This window comes from Patella vulgata, chromosome 1, assembly GCF_932274485.2.
Source record: "Patella vulgata chromosome 1, xgPatVulg1.2, whole genome shotgun sequence".
Lineage (NCBI taxonomy): Eukaryota > Metazoa > Mollusca > Gastropoda > Patellidae > Patella > Patella vulgata.
In genome coordinates, this window is record NC_065879.2 from 54,904,104 (window position 1) to 54,924,866 (window position 20,763).

A 20,763-nucleotide genomic window follows, 5' to 3' on the forward strand; every position below is an offset into this window, starting at 1 on the left:
ACCCCGAATCTTTTCCGAGATAATGGCTATCCCACATTTTTCAATTTCAAACACTCATCTATGGCTTTTGTCGTTCGAATTTTGAAAATACGTTGTTTACGAGACAATTTTTGTTATTCTGCAAAATTTTCAAATTTGACCTACATTTTTGGATACCTGAAGTCTATTCGATTCCAAAAATATAAGTTTCATTCAGAGTTATTGCCCTTTATTTTTCGATTTTTTTCGAATTTTCTGCCCATTTTATAACCCTTATATTTTTTTGAAAGCCTCAATTGATGTTTCTGAAACTACTGGAACATAAAGCTATATAGTCAGACCGGTTGGTAAAGCAATTTCAACAACGATCCGGAAACCGGTATTTTGGGGAAAAACTCGATTTCTCCGTCCAATATCAATGAATTAAAGGAATTAAGCTTTCGTTGAGTGGCCCGAGGAATGGACTGTCGTATGATGCCAAATATTACAAGCTGAAAATCAAGTATTTTCTGATTTGGGGCGTTTTTGGACGCCTTTATCTTGAAAACTTAACCTACAATTTTTTTTTAACTTTCTCTATCGAGAGTCCATTCGATAGTCTTGTGAATGAAAACATCCAATAAGACTTTGAAATGTCTGGAATAGGATAAAAAAGGGACTGAAAATCGAAAAAAGTCGAAAAGTCGAGAAATTTTGGAAAATGCTATATTATTTTATTATTTAACCAGATTTTTACGAAAAGGTTACACATTCAGATAGCTGACCTAATTATGATTCTAACGATGTATAATATGTATTGAGTTATTGAAATTTAATTTTCGATATTTTGACATTTTTGAATTTTTGGCACTTTTGAACATAGGATTTCTCAAGGCCATTTTATCTGATCAGATAATTTAATATATCATTACAGAGCTCTGTGGCTATCTAATTGCCCAAATTGGTTATTAAAACTATCCCGACAATAATCTCCATACCGGACGTATTCAAAAAATGAAGAAAAAGGTTTAAAAAAATTAGCGCTCAAGCGAAAAACTTGATTTCTCCATCAGATCTTAGCGGACCAGAAGAACTAAAGTGTCGCTGGATAGCCCCATTAATGAATTATCATATGACATTTGAATGATACGATTTAGATGGCTAGAAAATAAATTATGGTACGCCGAAAATCTAGTATTTTCCGTTTTGGAGCATTTTGAGACGCCATTTTTTAGAAAACGAAAAGTATGATTTTTCTTAAACTTTTTTTACTCAAGAGTCCTATCGGTTGGCTATGGCGTGAGTCCAAAAATAAAAGCATTGAAATAATATAAGTGGTCCAAAAAGAACCTCAATCTTGGAAAAAAGTTGAAAAATCCTTAAATTACTGAAAATGATCTTCTAATTTTCTTTCTTTGGAAAACAGCTGAATGGATTATTCTGAAACTTCTTGTACAGAAGGTTAGGTAACCAAACAATTTGTTAAAGCTATCCCGACAATGATCCAAAAACCGGAAGTAGTCGAAAAGATTTTCGATAATTTGAGGAAAAAAAAACGTAAAAAGTAAAAAAAATGGCGATCTTACGAAAAAAGTGATTACTACGCCAGATTCCACCGAATCAAAACAACTAAAGTGTCATTGGATAGTTCGAACAATGGACGATCTTATGGCATCTAAATAGTAAAAATTCGCGTGTTAGGCAATATATAATGGAGCGCTGAAAATCTATTATTTTCTTCTTTTTTTAGCCTATTCAGACGCTTTTAATTGAAAACTTCTCTTATTTCCTTTCTTAAATTTATGTTACTTAGAGTCCTAACAGTGGGCTATGGTGTGAATCCAAATTTAAAAGCCTCAATATAGTATAAATGGTCCAAAAGGGCCACAATCTTTGAAAAAAGTCGAAAAATCGTTATATCTGTAAATCTGCTTCTAATGGTATAAGGGAGGTAAAACTGTCCATACCACTTGTTAAATCTATCCCAATAATGATCCGTAAACAGGAAGCTAGTCAAAAAAATATTCGATATTTTAAAAAAAAAGACAGTAAACAAATCGGTGCTATTGGAACAATCGGGATTTCACCGTCGGGTGTGACCGGATCAAAACAGCTAAAGTATCGTTTGGTAGCTCGATAAATGGTCTATTGTATGAAACATTTCCTGTGTGATTCCTGAAAGCCGGTTCAGTGCTGCTTGCAGGTCTAGTTATTATTATTATTTACCGCGGGAGCCTATTTCTCCATGATCGAAAACAGATATCGATCTGGGGTTCAATTTTCTCTCGTGAAACCATGTGGTGGTTACTCGATAAAGTATTTTTAAACTTCTGCTCAGACGGGAAGTGGCCGAATTTTGAACGGTAGCAATAAATCAAAATTCGGCCGTGGTTTCGCAAATTCTTTACCTACTTTAAAACAATTCACATTTTTGGAAACCATGAATCTTTTCCGAGACAATGGCTATCTCACATTTTTCAATTTCGAAAATTCATCTATGGCTTTTGTCGTTCGAAATTTGAAAATTTAAATTTTCACAAAAAACTTTTTTATTAATGAATATTTTTTAGTCGTGTTTTACACAAAATTAACGAGTCATCTGACTTGGGCAAAAATGTGATTTTTTTTTGTCTCAGTAATTTTCCTTGGCCGCCATTGGCTAATTCAGTTTTTCAGTCCTAGATTAATTATTTATTGCTCAATTTTGTTACCAATAGAGTTATCTGTCGGCACCGGAAGTGGCTTAATTTTACCAAAAACTACAATTTTGACAGTTAGGTACCATTTTTCGAAAGCAAATATTATTTTTTAAAAAAACTGATATAACTAAAAGAGTGTGCCCTTTAAAGGCGCACAAAATGTTGGGAACAGTTTTTTTAATTTCGATTTCATTTTCGAGCAAATTCGATTAAGAGGTGAAAAAAGGTGTAAAATTGACCTATTTACAACCCATTCAGGCTTTTCAGATTTTAAAATATTTCTACGTAACTTTTATAAACTTGTAGCTATAATCCATACGAAGAAAATGTATGTTAAAATTAGTTTGTAATATAAGCAGTTACCTAGAAATGGGCAATTTTGCATAAGTCACTATTTTCGTTATTTTGCCTGTAAAATAGTCAATTATTATTGGATTTTCACAAAAGTGACACCATTTGATTCAAAAAGCAAGTATGCGTCGTATCAAATTGATTACAATTTAAAATTGACACCGGCAGTGACGACATTTTGTCAAAAAGTGCATTTTTAACTTTTAAAATCAATATTTTTTTCAAACAAGAATTATTTAATATGTATTAATAATTTAAATTTTTTGTTTACATTCACATATTAATAAAATCCATAAGGTCATATAGATTGCACAAAATTGTTTCTAACTTGTTCAGTTGCGGAGAAATAGGCGATTTTCGACAGGTCACTTTTCAAGGTTTTTGGTCCATAAAAGTGTCAATTATTATTCGATTTTCATAATATTTTCACTGTGTGATACCTAATGCCATTTACAATGTCATACAAGTAATTTAAGATTTTCATTATCACCGGAAGTAACGTCATTTTGGCAAAAACTATATTTTTAGCCTTCAAAACCGATATTTTATTCAAATGAGTCTGATTTGTAATGTTTTTAAAATTATGATATTTGATTCCAATCAACAAATAGATTAAACCCATATGATCATACAGATACCAGAAAATGGTTTCTGACTTGTACGGTTGCATAGAAATAGACGGTTTTATACAAGTCACTTTTCAAGGTTTTTGGTCTATAAAAGTGGCAATTATTATTCGATTTACATAAAATTTTCACCATGTGATGCCTTATGCCATTTCTGATTTCATAAAACTAATTGAACATTTTCATTATCACCGGAAGTACTGTACACTTACATGTAACAAATGTATAAAATGAATTGATATTGCTGGATTTGGTTGATTCGTCGTCGATTTTATTTGATGTGTGCAATGCTTATATGGAAACCTGTCTAATGGTTTCATTGGTACTGGAAGTGACATATGTTTAGGGTAACGTGGCACCGGTGAAACCGTAGTCATATAAATATATTTGATATTAAAAAAAAACCCAGTTAAAATCGGTGCTCTTGCAAAAATCATGATTTCACGGTCGGGTGTGACAGAATTAAATCACCTAAAGTATCGTTTAGTAGCTCGATGAATGGGCTATTGTATAACACACTTCCTGTCTGATTCGTGAAAGCCGGTTTAGTGCTGCTTGCAGGTCTAGTTTATTTTTGTCCCCCGCCTTTCGAAGAAAGCAGGGGACTATTAAAATGGGTTCGTCCGTCTGTCTGTCTGTCTGTCTGTCTGTCTGTCCGTCTGTCTGTCCTTCTGTCTGTCCGTCTGTCTGTCCGTCACACTTTTTGGGACACAATAACTCTCTTCCTAATTGAGCTAGAATGTTCAAACTTGGTGTATGTGTTTATTAGGTCAATGCCTTGATGGAGTTCGAAGATGAGCATTTTCCGCTTAGGGTAAGCAGAGATAAGCAATTTGATTGGTTGATGCTTTGGGACACGATAACTCTCTTCCTAATTGGGCTAGAATGTTCAAACTTGGTGTATGTGTTGATTAGGTCAATGCCTTGATGGAGTTCGAAGATGAGCATTTTCCGCTTAGGGTAAGCAGAGATAAGCAATTTGATTGGTTGATGCTTTGGGACACGATAACTTTTAATTGAGCTAGAATGTTCAAACTTGGTGTATGTGTTTATTAGGTCAATGCCTTGATGGAGTTCGAAGATGAGCATTTTCCGCTTAGGGTAAGCAGAGATAAGCAATTTGATTGGTTGATACTTTGGGGCACGATAACTCTCTTCCTAATTGAGCTAGAATGTTCAAACTTGGTGTATGTGTTGATTAGGTCAATGCCTTGATGGAGTTCGAAGATGAGCATTTTCAGCTTAGGGTAAGCAGAGATAAGCAATTTGATTGGTTGATGCTTTGGGACACGATAACTTTAGTTCTAATTAAGTGAGATTGATGAAACTTGGTGTATAGTTTCATTACAGTAATACCTTGACTAAGTTTGATAATGAGCATTTTCTGCTCAGGGTAAGCAGAGCGATACGCAATTTGATTGGTCGAGACTTTGGAAAACAATAACTCTCCTACTTTGATTGTCCCCCGCCTTTCGAAGAAAGCAGGGAACTATTAAAATGGGTTCGTCCGTCTGTCTGTTTGTCTGTCTGTCCGTTCCGCTTATGGTAAGCAGAGATAAACAATTTGATTGGTTGATCTTCGAATTGAGTAAATGTTCATGCTTATTGTCCCCCGCCTTTCGAAGAAAGCAGGGAACTATTAAAATGGGTTCGTCCGTCTGTCTGTTTGTCTGTCCGTTCCGCTTAGGGTAAGCAGAGATAAACAATTTGATTGGTTGATGCTTTGGGACACTATAACTTTAGTTCTAATTAAGTGAGAGTGATGAAACTTGGTGTATAGTTTCATTACAGTAATACCTTGACTAAGATCGATAATGAGCATTTTCTGCTCAGATTAAGCAGAGCGATAAGCAATTTGATTTGCTGAGACTTTGGAACACAATAACTCTCTAATTATTTTCCTATTTCGGCGGGGGACATCAGCCTCACTGTTGGCTTGTATTTTTTAAGACAAAACGAAACATCAAATGATAGGCTTTATATATATATATATATATATAAATAATAAAAAATATGAAATCTTTAAGTTCTTTACTTAAAGTTTCATGTGGTACTCCACACTCATCAGAAGAAAAATAATTGATGTATGCCGCCTGTTGTGATTGACATTCAAATTTCAAGGTAATTAATGGTCGAGCAAGGCCATATATAAATGTATACGATTAGAATTTTAAGATGTTTTACCGCCATGTACTCCAAAACATTATCGCCAATCGCCAACTTGACGACCTACAGCTTAGCCTGATTGCCATGGAGTAATATTGACTGTGATTCGGTGATTAAAAAGGAATAGCCAATGGCATTACGGTTTTCACAGAATCAGTTGTGTGTTACTATTTTAATGCAAAGACACCTTTCCCAGACATATGGAGCGAACTTGAAAGGACCATGTAAGTTTCAGTCTTGTAAATCGGGGAGAAATTCGCCACCACTCTACTATGGAGACAAATGGACAGCTTGTCGCGTGCTGTTAAATAACGTCAGTTACTAAATGCCTCTAAAAGATTATTATCGCCATCAATATGGAGATGTGGCAGTAACCTCTATCAATACAGTAAACAGATTAGAGGGAAAATATGTTTAGACAAAGTGTAACCTCATGTTCCTGATGCGATGGAGGGACAACAACATCATCCCCAAAGGTCTACGAAACCCCTTTGATCTTGTTGTCCTGTATGGTTTCATGAATTGTTGTTATAGTTTTCTGTATATATTGATCTCATAATTCTTGCATTACTGTATTAGCTTGATAACGTTGAGAGAATACTCTTCGAAACGTCGCCCAAATAAATAAGTATGTGTTTTTGTGTATTGCTCTACCCAGTTACTAAATGCCTCTAAAAGATTAACGTCTAATTTGTTTTAAAATGAAAAGTTCCCCTCTTCCAATTTTATTGGAATGGATAAATTAGACATACATTTTTAGCCTGAATTTTTATAGATATTATTCTAGTTGTCGCCGGCGACAAGTAGATTTTTTTTCTACTTGTCCATTGAAAATGTAACTTGGATTCGACAAGTAGACAAGCGTTATTTCGACCCCTGCCCAAAACTGACAGACAAAATGGCCGTCCCTCGTACTCAAATAGCGTAAAAATAAGGTTATGGACTCACTAGAGGTCACAATTTTTTTCGGATTTTGATGAAACTTGAAATGTAAGTTTATAACCCAAAGATCTTGGTTCCTTTCGATATTCGCACATATCGGACCCTAACTTCCTGAATTATGGCCCCTGATTGTACGAAAAATCGCGTTTTTAGCTTGTGGACCCTATAGCAGTCATAATTTTTATGCGATTTAAAAAAACGTTTGAATACATCACAGCTACACACTAAGGATGGTTGAGTTCAAATTTCATTAAAATAGGACCAGAACTGACAGACAAAATGGCTGTCCCTCGTACTCAAATAGCGTAAAAATATGATATATCAAGGTTTTGGACTCTCTTGAGGTGACAATTTTCTTCTGCTTTTGATTCAATAGGATTCAATAGGACGGTTCCTGAACGTACAGGTACAGGGCGATAATGAGACCTACAGTCGTCGCCCCTGTTTGTTCGTCCGTACTCCGTCCACAATTTGTTTGTGGACACTCTACAAGTCACAATTTTTATCCGATTTCAACAAAACTTGAAATATATGCTTATCTCCCAAAGATCTCGGTTCCTTTCGATATTGGCATGTATTGGACCGTAACTTCATGGACTATGGCCCCTGATTGTACGAAAAATCGCGTTTTTAGCTTGTGGACACTCTAGAGGTCACAATTTTAATTCGATTTTGATGAAACTTGAAATGCATGTTTATATAACCTAGAGAACTTGGTTCCTTTCGATATTTGCGCATATCAGATCGTAACTTCCTGAATTATGGCCCCTGACCGTACGAAAAATCGCCTTTATTAGCTTGCGGTCCCTCTGGAGGTCACAATTATTACCCGATTCAAAAAAATGTTTATATCAAAGTAACAATGTAATGAAGGTTGAGTTCGAATTTCGTGAACATCGGACCAAAATTGCCGAACAAAATGGCCGCCGCTTGTACGCGAATAGTGTAAAACTATGGTATATCAAGGTTGTGGACCCTTTAGAGGTCATAATTTAAATCTAATTTTGATGAAACTTGAAATACCTGTTTATAACACAAATATCTTGGTTCCATGCGATATTTGCGCATATCGGATCGTAACTTCCTGAATTATGGCCCCTGATTATACGAAAAATAGCCTTTTTTGCCTTGTGGTCCCTCTAAAGATCCCAGTTTTTATCCAATTTTAAAAACCTTTGAATATATCACCGTTGCACCGTAATAAAGGTTGAGTTCGAATTTCGTGAAAATTTGACTAAAACTGTACGCGAATAGTGTAAAAATATGGTTATTGAGGTTGTGGACCCTGTAGAGGTCACAATTCTAATCCGATTTTGATGAAACTTGAAACTTGAAATACATGTTTATAACCCAAAGATCTTGTTTCCTTTTGATATTTGCGCATATCGAATTGTAACTTCATGAATTATGGCCCTTGATTGTAGGAAAAATCACTTTCTTTTTAGCTTGTTCTCTATCCATCTCTAGAAAATGTGGGTGTATCCTGCCTGGCAGGTGCTGGTCTTGTCATTAATCCACTGCTATATATCTTAATAAAATTAATAATTCTTTATTTACAGAAAACCCAGACAAATGACTCCTAGCAGCAGTTCCAGCAGACGCAGGCGATCTCGGAGCCCATCTCCAGCAAGTCGAAGATTGTCTTATACTCGTAAAAGATCCCGATCTCCACAATCTAGATATGGTCATTTTCGAGGTCGACGCAGATCAAGGTCTACTGACGGGCGCAAATCTCATCATGATAGCAAATCACCAAGCGGAAAAAGTTTAGACAAAAAGAAATCTAAACGCCAGAGTCAGTCACCCAAAAGCAGCGCACACGACCAACAGAAATCTAAAGACAATGATGAATCAACAAGGTTGAAAGGCTCGGACAAGCGACAAAGCAGAAAACGTAGAGATTCAAAAGACTCAAAAGTTTCAGATAATCGGCAAAATAGTAGATCACCCAGCACAAAACTGGTTAAATTGACAAGTCAACCTGATGCCAATAAAGAAAAAATAACTGAACAGAAGCGGAAAGTAGGTTACACTCCTGAAAGAAGTCCAGTTATGACAGCAAGAGAGCAAACCCCAGAACTCAGATCTCTAGAACACAAAAAAACAAGAGTCATGTCCCCTGACAAACGACCTGATTCCAGTTCACCAGACTGGGGAGAAAAATCTAAAACCCCATCTCAGTTGTTGCGACCTGGATCTCGCGGCTGTTCTAGTTCTTTTGATGAAGATGAGTACCTTTACGGAGATTCATCAATCGGTTATGAAAAAGATTTGCCAACTTTTAAGAATGACAAAGAGGATAAGTTTATAAAGACAAAAAGATTGTCCTCACCACAAGAACGTAGATCACATGATTCAGAGGACAGAGCAGTAAGTTCTATCAAGCGAGATGTTTTAGAATTAAAATCATTTGAAGATGTTACAGAAATCAGAAAACCGGAAAAGAACCGAAAGCGTAAAGATGATTGTACGAACGATGTTATCAACAAAGATTGTGAGGGTAATAGAAGACAATCTTACTACAAGGATGACAAAAAGCATAGAATTTATTCTCATTCGCCTGATGATTCAAGTCGAAGACGCAGACGGTCAAGTTCAAGTGATAGTAACACTGATGCTAAAGAACCCTGTGTAGCTAAGAAAAAGAAACATTTCAACAGATGGGACAAATCTCCAGAGTGTGAAAGTAAATCTAAAGACAAATCTGGTCTCATGGGTGTTGATGAAATCGATTCAACTGTGACAAAACCTCATTCTAAGGATCAAATGAAAAGGAGTCATTTCTCGGACGCAGCCGAAAGAGAAATTGATCAACCAGTTCAACAAGAATACAGGATACAAGATGATGCATCAGTGTTTTATCCAAATATGTCAGCCGATAAGAAGGGGTCATTTACTGGTACCATAACTCGTACAATATTTAGATCAACCTTTCAGCCTGTTGTCGTTGAGGCACAAACCGAACCCCCAAAAACAAAACCGGGATTCTTCTTACCGAGACAAATTGTAATATCCAAAAAAGTAGATGAGAGACCATCAAACCCAGATCTCGAGTCTGGACTAAATGTTGAAAGACGATCGGATTCGAATGATAGCCACAACAGAAGCCGTAGTCCAAGTTACAGTAGAACAGAAGACAGATACACAGGTCACAGTGATATTCGAATGAAATCTGATGATAACAGGAAAAGAAGAGACCAATCTTCAAAATGTGCCCGGCAAGTTAGAAGTAAAAGCAGAAGTCGAACACGAAGTGATCGAAGCAATGAAGAGAGAATAATAAGTCTCAGTCCTATTATTCATCGTAGTAGAGATAGGCTAAATTACGATGAAGGTGTATGTGCTAATCGTAGTCGACATCATAGTCAAAGTTCCAGTCGAGAGAGTGGACAAGGGGGTTCAAGTATGAGTAGTAGCCGAGATCGCACAGCCAATAAGAAAATTAAAAGAAGGAGTTTCAGCAGAGATCGCAAAATTAATGTAGCTGGTTCCAGCCTACAAGATGATAGGAGTCATAGTAAAGATCACCGGAATACTAGTCAAGATACTAAGGGTCGTCAGCATGACATCCAAGATGGGAAATATCGAAGTAGCTTAAGCCCATATGGTGAAGGTTTTAGCAGAGACCGGTTAAATCGAAGAAGTACCAGCCACGATTCTTGGGGTTCTATTAGAGATAAGAAATATGGTAGGGGCACCAATCGAGATCATATTGTTTCCAGTAGAGAGCAGGTAGATCATAGAAGTGACAGCCACCATCGAAAAAAACGCAGAAGGTTGAATTCAGACCAGAAAAGTGATAGGAGCATCAGCCATGAAAGGGAAAAGCGTAAATATCACAGGAGTCTTAATCCAAGAGAAAGCTCAAGTCCTAATTGTAGACAAGAAGATAGTAGAAGTTCGAAGAGTGCTATTCATTGTCAGAAATATAGTAAAAGTCCTAAACGTAGTATAAAAGATAGTGAAAGTCCTAAAATTACTCGAAAAGACAGTAGAGGTCCTAAACACAGTTTGAGAAATAGTATAAGTCCTAATCGTAGTCGGGAGGATATTAGGAATCCTAAACGCAGTCGAAAAGATAATAAAAGTCCAAACTGCAGTCGAAATTCTCATCGCGGTAAAAGTCTTGATAGAATGTCTGCTGTGGAAGGGGAATATGATCAAAAAAGTAGAAGTTTCCGAATATCTACATACAAAAGTTCTGAGAGAATTAGAGATGTAATATGCTCAGCAGATTGTCATGGCATAGACATTCATCGAGATTCTAAGAGAGATGAAAAAGGCGGTCGAGCAATGGGTCCGCGACAAAGTATAGGGATTGGATATAGAAGTTACACTTCAAAAAGCCCTAGTCCAATTAGGAGTAGTAATTTAAGTAAAACTCGATCTTCCCATAGTCAAAGCAGAAATTGTTCAGATAGAAGTAGGAAGCGATCTTGTAGTGAAAGCAGAAATCTTTTAGACAAAAGTAGAAAGCCATTTTCTCTTAGTCATAGTCCAAGTAGAAATCTTTCAGAGAGAAGTAGAAAGCCATCTTCTAATAGTCGGAGCTGTAGCAGAAATCGTTCAGACAGAAGTAGAAAGCTATCTTCTCTTAGTCGGAGCCGTAGTAAAAATCGTTCAGACAAAAGTGGTAATCCATCTTCTTGTAGTCGCAGCAGTAGCAGAAATAGTTCAGACAAAAGTAGAAAGCCATCTTTTCGTGTTCGCAGCCGTAGCAGAAAGCATTCAGACAAAGGTAGAAAGTCATCTTCTCGTAGTCGCAGCCGTAGCAGAAACCGTTCAGGCGAAATTAGAAAGCTATCTTCCCGTAGTAACAGCCGTAGCAAAAATCAGTCTGACAAAAGTAAAAAAAGATGGCAATCCAGTCTTAGCAGAAGTCGTTCAGACAGAGGTAGCAAACGATCTCATAGTCGCAGCCGTAGCAGAAGTCAATCAAACAAGAGTAGAATTAGGTCCAAGTGTAACTCAAAATCAAAAATTGCAGAAATATCCAAATCTCATGATAATTCTAAGCATAGATTTACTGAATCACCCAATAAAAATTCATGTAAACCAGATCTTCCAGATGTAATATCAAGCCATAAAGACAAAGAAACACCAATAAAAGGAAAGATCCAGAAAGGTATCAAGTCAGAAGACGAATCAGCTAAAAAGATAATACAGAAAATAAAACGAATATCCTCATCATCTTCGAGTTCATCTTCAGGGTCATCATCATCTTCATCTTCATCATACAGTGGTCGCAAAAAATACCACAAGAAACCTGCAGCAGTCAAAATACCCTTTGTTAAATCGAAATGGGATTCTAGTCCGAAAAGTTCTCGTTGGGATCCCCCAGATCCGAAACCTAGACCACCTGTTAATATTCCCACTTATAACCAGAAACCTAATAAAACCTTAACTCAGTTAGAGACATTTCTCTTAGAACTCAAACAAAACAAGAAAAAACAAACCGAGCAGACAACTCTGTCTGCTAAAGATAAAAAGTGATCAGTATTTACACAAATGTGCAATTTATTGTAATCAGTGGATATGAGTGGGGTGGGGTGATGCATATACAGGTTTTCCTAAGACTTTCAGGGCCTCTTGTGAATTGAACATTCCAGAATTGAAATTCAATTTTTGATTTCTCTCAATCCGTCAAACAGTGTTTATCAAGTAAAAACCAGTATGTTGGTTGACAAATCATGAAAAATGTATGTGATTACCCTCCAATGTCGTGTCTGTTATCGGGGATTGACAGTATTGTGTTTAGTGTATATGCTTGCTTACACGTATTTGTCTTTTAAAGTTGTACCACATTTTTATTTTTGAAACTGTCAGTATTTGTTGAAACTGTCAGTACAGTATTTGTTGAAACTGTCAGTATTTGTTGAAACTGTCAGTATTTGTTGAATACGTACTATATATGGTATTATAATTTTTATATGCCCAGTAATGTAACTAAAGTTTGTGCCGCCAGTAGTGGTCATTACACATTATCACACAATACACGGCAAATAAACAAAAATAAGTGAAAAAGACATATAGGAAATCCCCTAGGAATTTTTGTTTCCGTGCATTAGACAAAAAGTGTTGCCCCTCCTCATGCCCTACACTGATCACCAGTGAATATTCGCTAGGCCGCTACAATCACTGAGAGGGATATGCAATGAATTCTCCTCCGGCATCGCACCAATTGCTAGATACTGCGTCAGCCAAGTCATGTGGCACAAACATGACCTCTTAGTCTTTTAATAAAAAATTTTTATAAGTGGGGTATTACCTCACGAGTACAATGTTTTGAGTAGGATTTGAAAACAAAATTATGATAGATTAATTAGTTTGAACAATGTTTTTAGTCCAAATATATCATCAACTCACTCAGTTTATACGCGGGAAGGTATCTTTAAATTCTAGAATATTTTTTTGAAGTAATCCACAAGTATTTCTACAATTCCTACAAGTTCGTAATACCGCTATAAAAAAAAATATAATGCATTTTTCTCCCAACACGTACGTTGTTGGGGATTTACGTAATTTATATGCTGTTTTTATCAGAATTCACTTCGAAAATCACCGATGCCCACTAACTCCAAAAATGTTGACTGTGGAAACACAAAATAACAATTTAGTTGAATTTAAAGGAGCTAAATCGCTAACATTTGGGACCTAGAAATTGACAAAAGCATATAATATTGTAATATGAATGTATATAATTATAAACTGATTTACATTCAATGGTTTCCGTTTTTACTCCAATTTCAAATCAGTTATGTTCGGCGAAATAAGCCAGCAGTCTCAAGCGAGTGCAAATTTCTAGCGTCTGGTTATTCCAGTCTACATACGCCGTTTGATTTGGTGCAATGTATCTAGCCTCGTCCCTCGAGTTTCTTGATACAACTGGGACTGAAGCGCATTAAGGTACACGATTTGTGTACCAATGGTAAAATGTTTATTTTGTCTTAAATATTGGATATCAAAAGCCCATCTTTTTCCGGTGAGATCACAACATCAATGTTGATTTAATTTCACAATAAATCGTGTTTTCAATGTTGAAGATTTTGGATGATATTGAGTTAGAGACTTAGCTACTTTAAGAAGCCTCGCTGCTTTCCCACATAACAATATGATGTTAATTTTACGTTATATTTACGTAAAAATGGTCAGTCAGTTTACCATCGTTTTGCTCATCTTTTTAACGATAATTTTACGTCAGGAAATGACGTTAATCTAACGTAAACTTTACGTCATTTTTACGTTATATTCACGTCATTTTCTGACGTAAATCTAACGTAAACTTTACGTCATTTTCTGACGTAAATCTAACGTAAAATTTGCGTAAAGTTTACGTCATTTTCGTTAGATTTACGTCAGAAAATGACGTAAACTTTACGTTAGATTTACGTCAGAAAATGATGTAAATATAACGTAAAAATGACGTAAACTTTACGCTAGATTAACGTCATTTCCTGACGTTAAATTGTCGTTAAAAGGATGAGCAAAATGATGGATATCTTACCGATCATTATAAAGTAAATCTAACATTAAATTAACATCATTTACGGATGCAATTATAAAGTCAAATTTTGATGAGCATTAAAACCTTAAAATTATTCATTATTTGCGGCAGTAAATGGGAAGTACATTCAACCAATAATCAAATTTTCCTGACCCGTGGGTGAGGCTAAAAGTTGAGTGGTCCAACGTGTGCGCTTTAGATCATAAGGTCTGTCATTGAGTCAAGTGGTTTGTTTCCACACCCAACTTGAACATGGGTTTTCTCTGGGTCCTCCTACTACTAAAGATTCCTGGTGCGGATGAATTATTCAACTTGAATTGAATCACTTAGTCCCAAAGGACAGTTTATGTCTATTGGATGTTTTACCTCATTGCTCTCTATCTACCCATAACCAGTCAGAATTCTAAATGTATTGCACAGAAAAGTTAAAAATCTAGCAGAATTATATGACAAAATATACTACAAGTATGTATACATATACTTTATTTAAAAGACAAAAATATAATGTTATAAAATACAAAATACACATTTAAATATTAACAGTTTTTATCCACAGCTGTTTGAGAAATGAAGACGGGCATATGCCACACAGTGTGCCGAGCTATGGCGTACTCTTATATAAAATTCCAACTGCCAAGGGATCTTTCACACACATACACACTTGAGTTTACACTGTACCTTGGTTTTTTTTTTTGTCCCTTCCGTATGACTAGTCAGCCATGCATGTCAGGTCCTCTGTCCGGCATCACTGACACGGGAAAATGTTCAAGAAAAAGGTCTACATTAGCGCTATGAAAGTGTTGATATGCATATAAGAAAGAAAAAACTGGGATATTGACCAAATTGGGCCAAAACCTATAGCCTCTATCTTATTTGCTCAAGGTATTGATGGAATAGGAGTTAACTTTGGAATGAGTGAAATGAAATGGGGTTTAATGTCCTATTCCGACAGGGCTAATGACATGGAAATATGCTATACAGTGTCCTATTATGGAATTTTATCCAGACAGCGGCGCTAAAGCCTACTCTTATATCGAATTCAAACTGCCAAGGGATCTTTCACGTGCACACCAATGTGTGCACAGGACCTCGGTCATTCGTACCATCCAAACGACTAGACTAGGGAGAATTAACCAAGGAAGGCAAAGTCCTGAAAAGCTGTATATTGATAATGCTTGTCCTCTCACAATCGGAATGATTCACATTTCACACCCAGTGTACGGACAAACAGGGCCAAAATTGATATGTGGGTGTATAAACAAAGATATATACTACACCAATATTACATGTGTTGCAGAATTGGTTTAACACATTTCAAATATAATTGTAACAAGGATATTTGCAATGGTTGATCCATGACAAAAGATTTGAAATATTTTGAAGAGACGCAAAAGGTTACGCCATACAGTGTGCTATGAGGGAAATTTTGCCCAGGCAGCAGCGCTATGGCCTACTCTTGTATCGAATTCCAACTGCCAGGGGATCTTTTATGTGCACGCCAATGTGTACACTGGACCTTGTTTTTTTTTGTCCCATCCAAACGACTAGACAGCTGTCCTCGTCAGGCCCTCCGTCCTGCATCACTGACAATGGGAAACCACACCGGAAAATCAGGATGAAATTTCTCGGCCAATGCAGGGATCGAACAGCCGACCTCAAGGCTAGCGAGTCAGCATCTTACCCACTTAGCCACATGATCCCCCCTTGGCCTCTGTACATGTAGAGATGAATTTTGAGCTACCTTTATATATATATTTCTATTTTTAAAACCCGCGACAAGTATATTTATATCAAGGATGTAACCCTCTATCAGTTAACCCGTCACGGATTGGTTGCATTGGTGAACCGGTTCAAAATATTCGTTTCATATCATACCTGACCTTCAAATCCAGGAATTGTAGCCACAACGGGGATCACGTTGGTTAAGTCGGTAAGACACTGGCTATCTAGTCTGGAGGTCGGGTGTTCGATCCCTGCATTGGCCGAGAAAGTTACTCCAGATTTTCCGGCGTGGTTCTCCCTTGTCAGTGATGCAGGACAGAGGGCTAGACAAGACAGCTGTCTAGTCATTAAAATGGGACAAAAAAATGAGGTCCCATGTACACATTGGCGTGCACGTACAAGAGCCCTTGAAGTTAGAATTCGATATAAGAGAAGGCCGTAGTGTCACTGTCCGGGCAAAATTTCCCACATAGCACACTGTATGGCGTATGCCCATCTTCATTAGCCCAGTTCAGAGCAAAACAGTAGGACGTTAAACTTTCATTTCACTAGCCACAGCTCTGTTTTCTTTCACCAAAGGGGGTGGGGGGTGGATGGCTGAATGGTTAGCGTGCGCGCGCTGTATCATAAAGTCTGTCATTGAGTCGAATGGTGTGATTTCGAAACCCCGGTTGTACGTGGCAAGGAGTAGGGTCGCCTGTCCAACCTCGTGGGTTTTCTCCGGGTCCTCCGGTTTCCTCCCACTGCTAAAGACCCCTACGCGCAAGCGAATTATGTAAATAAAAAATTAAACCATATGTTAGTCCCGAAATGACCTAGTTTGTGTCGAGTGGACGGTAAACCCCATTTCTCTCTCTCTCTCTTTCACCAAAGGGGGGGATCAAGTGGCTAAGTGGGTAAGACGCTGGCTCGCTAGCCTGGAGATCGGGTGTTCGATCCCTGTATTGGCCGAGAAAGTTTATCCTGATTTTCCGGCGTGGTTTCCCTTGTCAGTGATGCAGGACGGAGGGATTAACAGAGGGACAGCTGTCTAGTCGTTATGGGACGAAAAACCGAGGTCCCGTGTAGACATTGGCGTGCACGTAAAAGATCCCTTGGCAGTTGGAATTCGATATAAGAGTAGGCCGTAGCCCCGCTGCCCAGGCAAAATTTTCCTCATAGCACACTGTATGGCATATTCTCGTCTTCATTAGCCCAGGTTAGGAGCAGAACAGTAGGACGTTAAACCCCATTTCATTTCATTTCATTTCTTTCACCAAAGACCACATAAATACTTCATTTAGCACTTGTCATTTGAAACAGTTATAGCCTATGTCTTGTCTGGAAGAGGGGGCATCATCACATTACCATACAGGGTATAAGTCGATGTTGAGTATAAGTCAAATTGCCAAATTTTACATTTTTCCGACCTACTTCCATAATTAAGTAGTGGCGGTATATAAGACTAATGTTTTTCAACTCCATGAGTTTCGGGACTGTTATCCTAGTCTAATACCGTGCCGGTGTACGCCAAAGAAAAGTTGGGCCATATAAATAATGAGGGTCTGGGACAGTTGTCAATAACACTTGCATTTATAAACAAACATGAATCGTGATGACGAATTAGGATTCAATAAAAAAAAGAACATAGATATGGCCCATGAAGAGAGAAATTTTACAATAAAAAAAATTAAGAGTGTTGGATATTGAACTGACAATGCAATCAAATGGATTTTCGGAAATGGCATTCTTATATAAATTTCATGGGCGTCAACATCTTGTTTTAGGACTAGTTACCTCCCTTAGACTTTGTTTATGATAATGTAAAAGACCGGATAATCTAGCCTATGACCGATTATTCTCAAATGTTGACAACGCAACCACACTAATATTCGTAAAATATAGAATATTTTTTTCTAGATGATAGAGACTAATAATATGCCAACATTGAAATGTGTGCATAAATATGGTATATACTTAACTACACCAATATTATACATATGTCATAGAATTTGTTACACACATTACAAATATAATCTTAATAGAGATCTTTGCTATGGTTGATCTATCAGTAAAGATTGGAAGATTTGTAAGGAACGCAAAAGGTTATTGTTTACTGGCTGCAGCAGGGAGCAATAACAGGAACACAGATGATTTTCAACTCACTGATACAACTCAGTTTAAACTTTAAGCTAAAGAGCTGTTATATAATACTGTGACAGGATATCTGCTCTAAACTAACTAGTCATCAAAGAATTGACTGTCAAAAGTTCAGACAGGAAGTATTTTAGGCCTACAATGCTTGTAAAGCTTTGGCCTACATTCTGATGATATTTGTGCTACCATAGATACATATATATTTATATCATTACATTATGTGACAAGTAGTAGTGTTTGGCAAGTAGTAGTGTTGTCTAACTTTCATTATAAAGCCCATATAAATCTTTTTAGAACTTCTTTGTCATTACTGCCACCAAGGGTGCTCAAATATACATGTAGGATCTGTAAAAAAAATAAATAAATAAAAAGCAACTTTATACTCCCAAAAAAAACGTAATTGGGTTAAACGGCCTACTGTTCAGCTCCAACTGGGCTGACAGCCAACCTACTGTGGATCTGTAATGAAATGGGGTTCAACATCATACTGTGCTGCTCAAACTGGGCTAAAGAAGTTGGGCTAAAGAAGTTGGACAAATGCTTGAAAGTGTGCTGTGATGGAAATTTTGACTGGCCGTGTGTACAAAAGAGCTTGGTTTTTTGTCCTATCCGAACAACTGTACATTAGCCCTTACCAGCCCCTCTGTCTTGCACCAGTTAAAAGAGGAACCATGCCAGAAAATCCTGATGAACTTTCTTGGCCACCACAAGAAAAAATAAGCAGGGGAGTAGGACTGAAACCTTTATGTACAAGTATGTACGGGCAAACTTGTTATTTAATGTTATATCATTTAAATAGGCCTATGTATATAAGCTTAAAGTCTTGATTATCCATTTTTCAATTAAATTAAATCATTAACATTAACCGCCAGTGTTTGAATCTGTGAACATCTCGAGCACCCGATGGCATTGAGACTTGATTATAGACTTAGCAAGTTAATACATTAAAATGTCTTATAAAAAAATTTAACATTTACAGTCTCAAGAAATACCTACTTAACCTACGTACAATATATAGATTTAGCTCTTGCATTATGCATTATTAAATTTGCAAAAATATCAGTACAATAACAACAAAAAAACCCATAAAAATGTTTAGAAAATACTACATGTACTTATATTATAATTAGCACAGCCTGAATTTTAACAGTCTACATCATTAACAAATTCGTTATGTGTTTGATAATTTTTTGATCCAGATTTTTTAGAAACAATTTTGGAACCAGTATTACTTTCGATAACTTAAAGCAATGTTGATTTTGTTTATGAATAGTATGGTTTACGGACAATGTAACTGCATCGTGTTAAAAACAAATACTGACTGTCTGATATACAAAGTTGCGTGCAAACTTTTTCCACGGCCAGATTATTTTTTTATCAACATTAGATCTATCGGTATACTGTCAACGGAAGTTCGCATAAAAAGTGCACTTACCTTCAACTTTACTTTGCTGAATCCAAAATCGTGTGTGTATGTGTGGAATAGCTTTATATTTAACTTTAAATCACGGCATCATTTCTTCTTTGGGAAAAATAATAACCTATGCCGCCATTTTAAATCCCAGAATTCCGTACGTTCCGGTCAAACGAACAAACAAAAAATATTTAATAAATAATAAAAGCAATTTAGATAAATAACAACAATAACCGTAACCTATAAAAAAATATTGTAATGTGAATAGAAATAATATGATATAAACCGATTTAAACACAATCATCAACCGTGAACAGATCGTGACCTTGACCTTGCCCGAGACAATAAAAATATATTTGTACATCTATGTAGGTCTAAAAATGGCGACTGTTCGTTTGAAAGGCCTGTAATATTTCTGATAATGAATCTATTCATATAATTTGTTTGTATACGCTCTACCATATTTTATATGAGGTTACATAATTACGTCATATTAAAAGAATAATCAAATCGGGGAATTTTAATTTTCAGAGATAGGTCTTTTATCGAGAGACGATAAATATACTATTCAAAAAAAGTAGGGGATATTTGATTTTTAAGTGTTATTAAAGTCACCTAATGAAACTGACGAAGAAACAAATGACAAAATGAAATGAAGTTCACATTCATCGATTTATTCCAAATGATCGTTAGACTAAGTAAGGCACAGACTGACCATTATAAGGGTAAAATGATACCCGGGGTCAAACAGCAAAGTTACCACAGCATCACAACCAAGTCAGTAACGGGTAAATCCTTCTCTGTTTGCCAAACAAGCATTGATCCGACGTGGCATACTCCTAATGAGACGTCTAAGGTCATTTTGGTCCAGATTGTCCCATTCCTGTTGCAACGCAGCAGCAAGTTCTTGGACATTGGCAGGACGTTGTTGACGTTGACGTAACCTCTGTCCAAGCATGTCCCAGACATGCTCGATGGGGGAGAGGTCGGGACTCAGTGCTGGCCAAGGTAATGTGGTGATGTTCTGTTGTTGGAGGTAACCTGTAACGATCCTGGCCCAGTGACATCTTGCGTTGTCATCCTGGAAGATGAAACGGCGGCCATGACGTCGTGCGAACGGCACAACATGGACTGCCAAGATGTTGTCCCGGTAGTACTGGCCCTGCAACAACATGTAAAGCCGTTCTTCCAGCAACAGTGATGCCTCCCCACACCCTAACAGAACCACCCCCAAATCGATCATGT

The 20,763-nt window shown here is 36.8% G+C and overlaps 1 protein-coding gene across 4 annotated transcripts in view; it reads left to right on the top strand.

Moving 5' to 3' along the window:
- Positions 1-12,535, top strand: part of LOC126830719 (serine/arginine repetitive matrix protein 2-like) — a 324,241-nt gene extending 311,706 nt beyond the window's left edge. For all 4 annotated transcript variants that reach the window (XM_056103535.1, XM_056103533.1, XM_056103536.1 and 1 more), the window contains one exon: positions 8,302-12,535. In XM_056103535.1, coding sequence (XP_055959510.1) covers positions 8,302-12,235 — 3,934 coding nt within the window. In that variant the 3' untranslated portion in view covers positions 12,236-12,535. The remainder of the gene's footprint in view (positions 1-8,301) is intronic.
- The last annotated feature ends 8,228 nt before the right edge of the window (positions 12,536-20,763 follow it).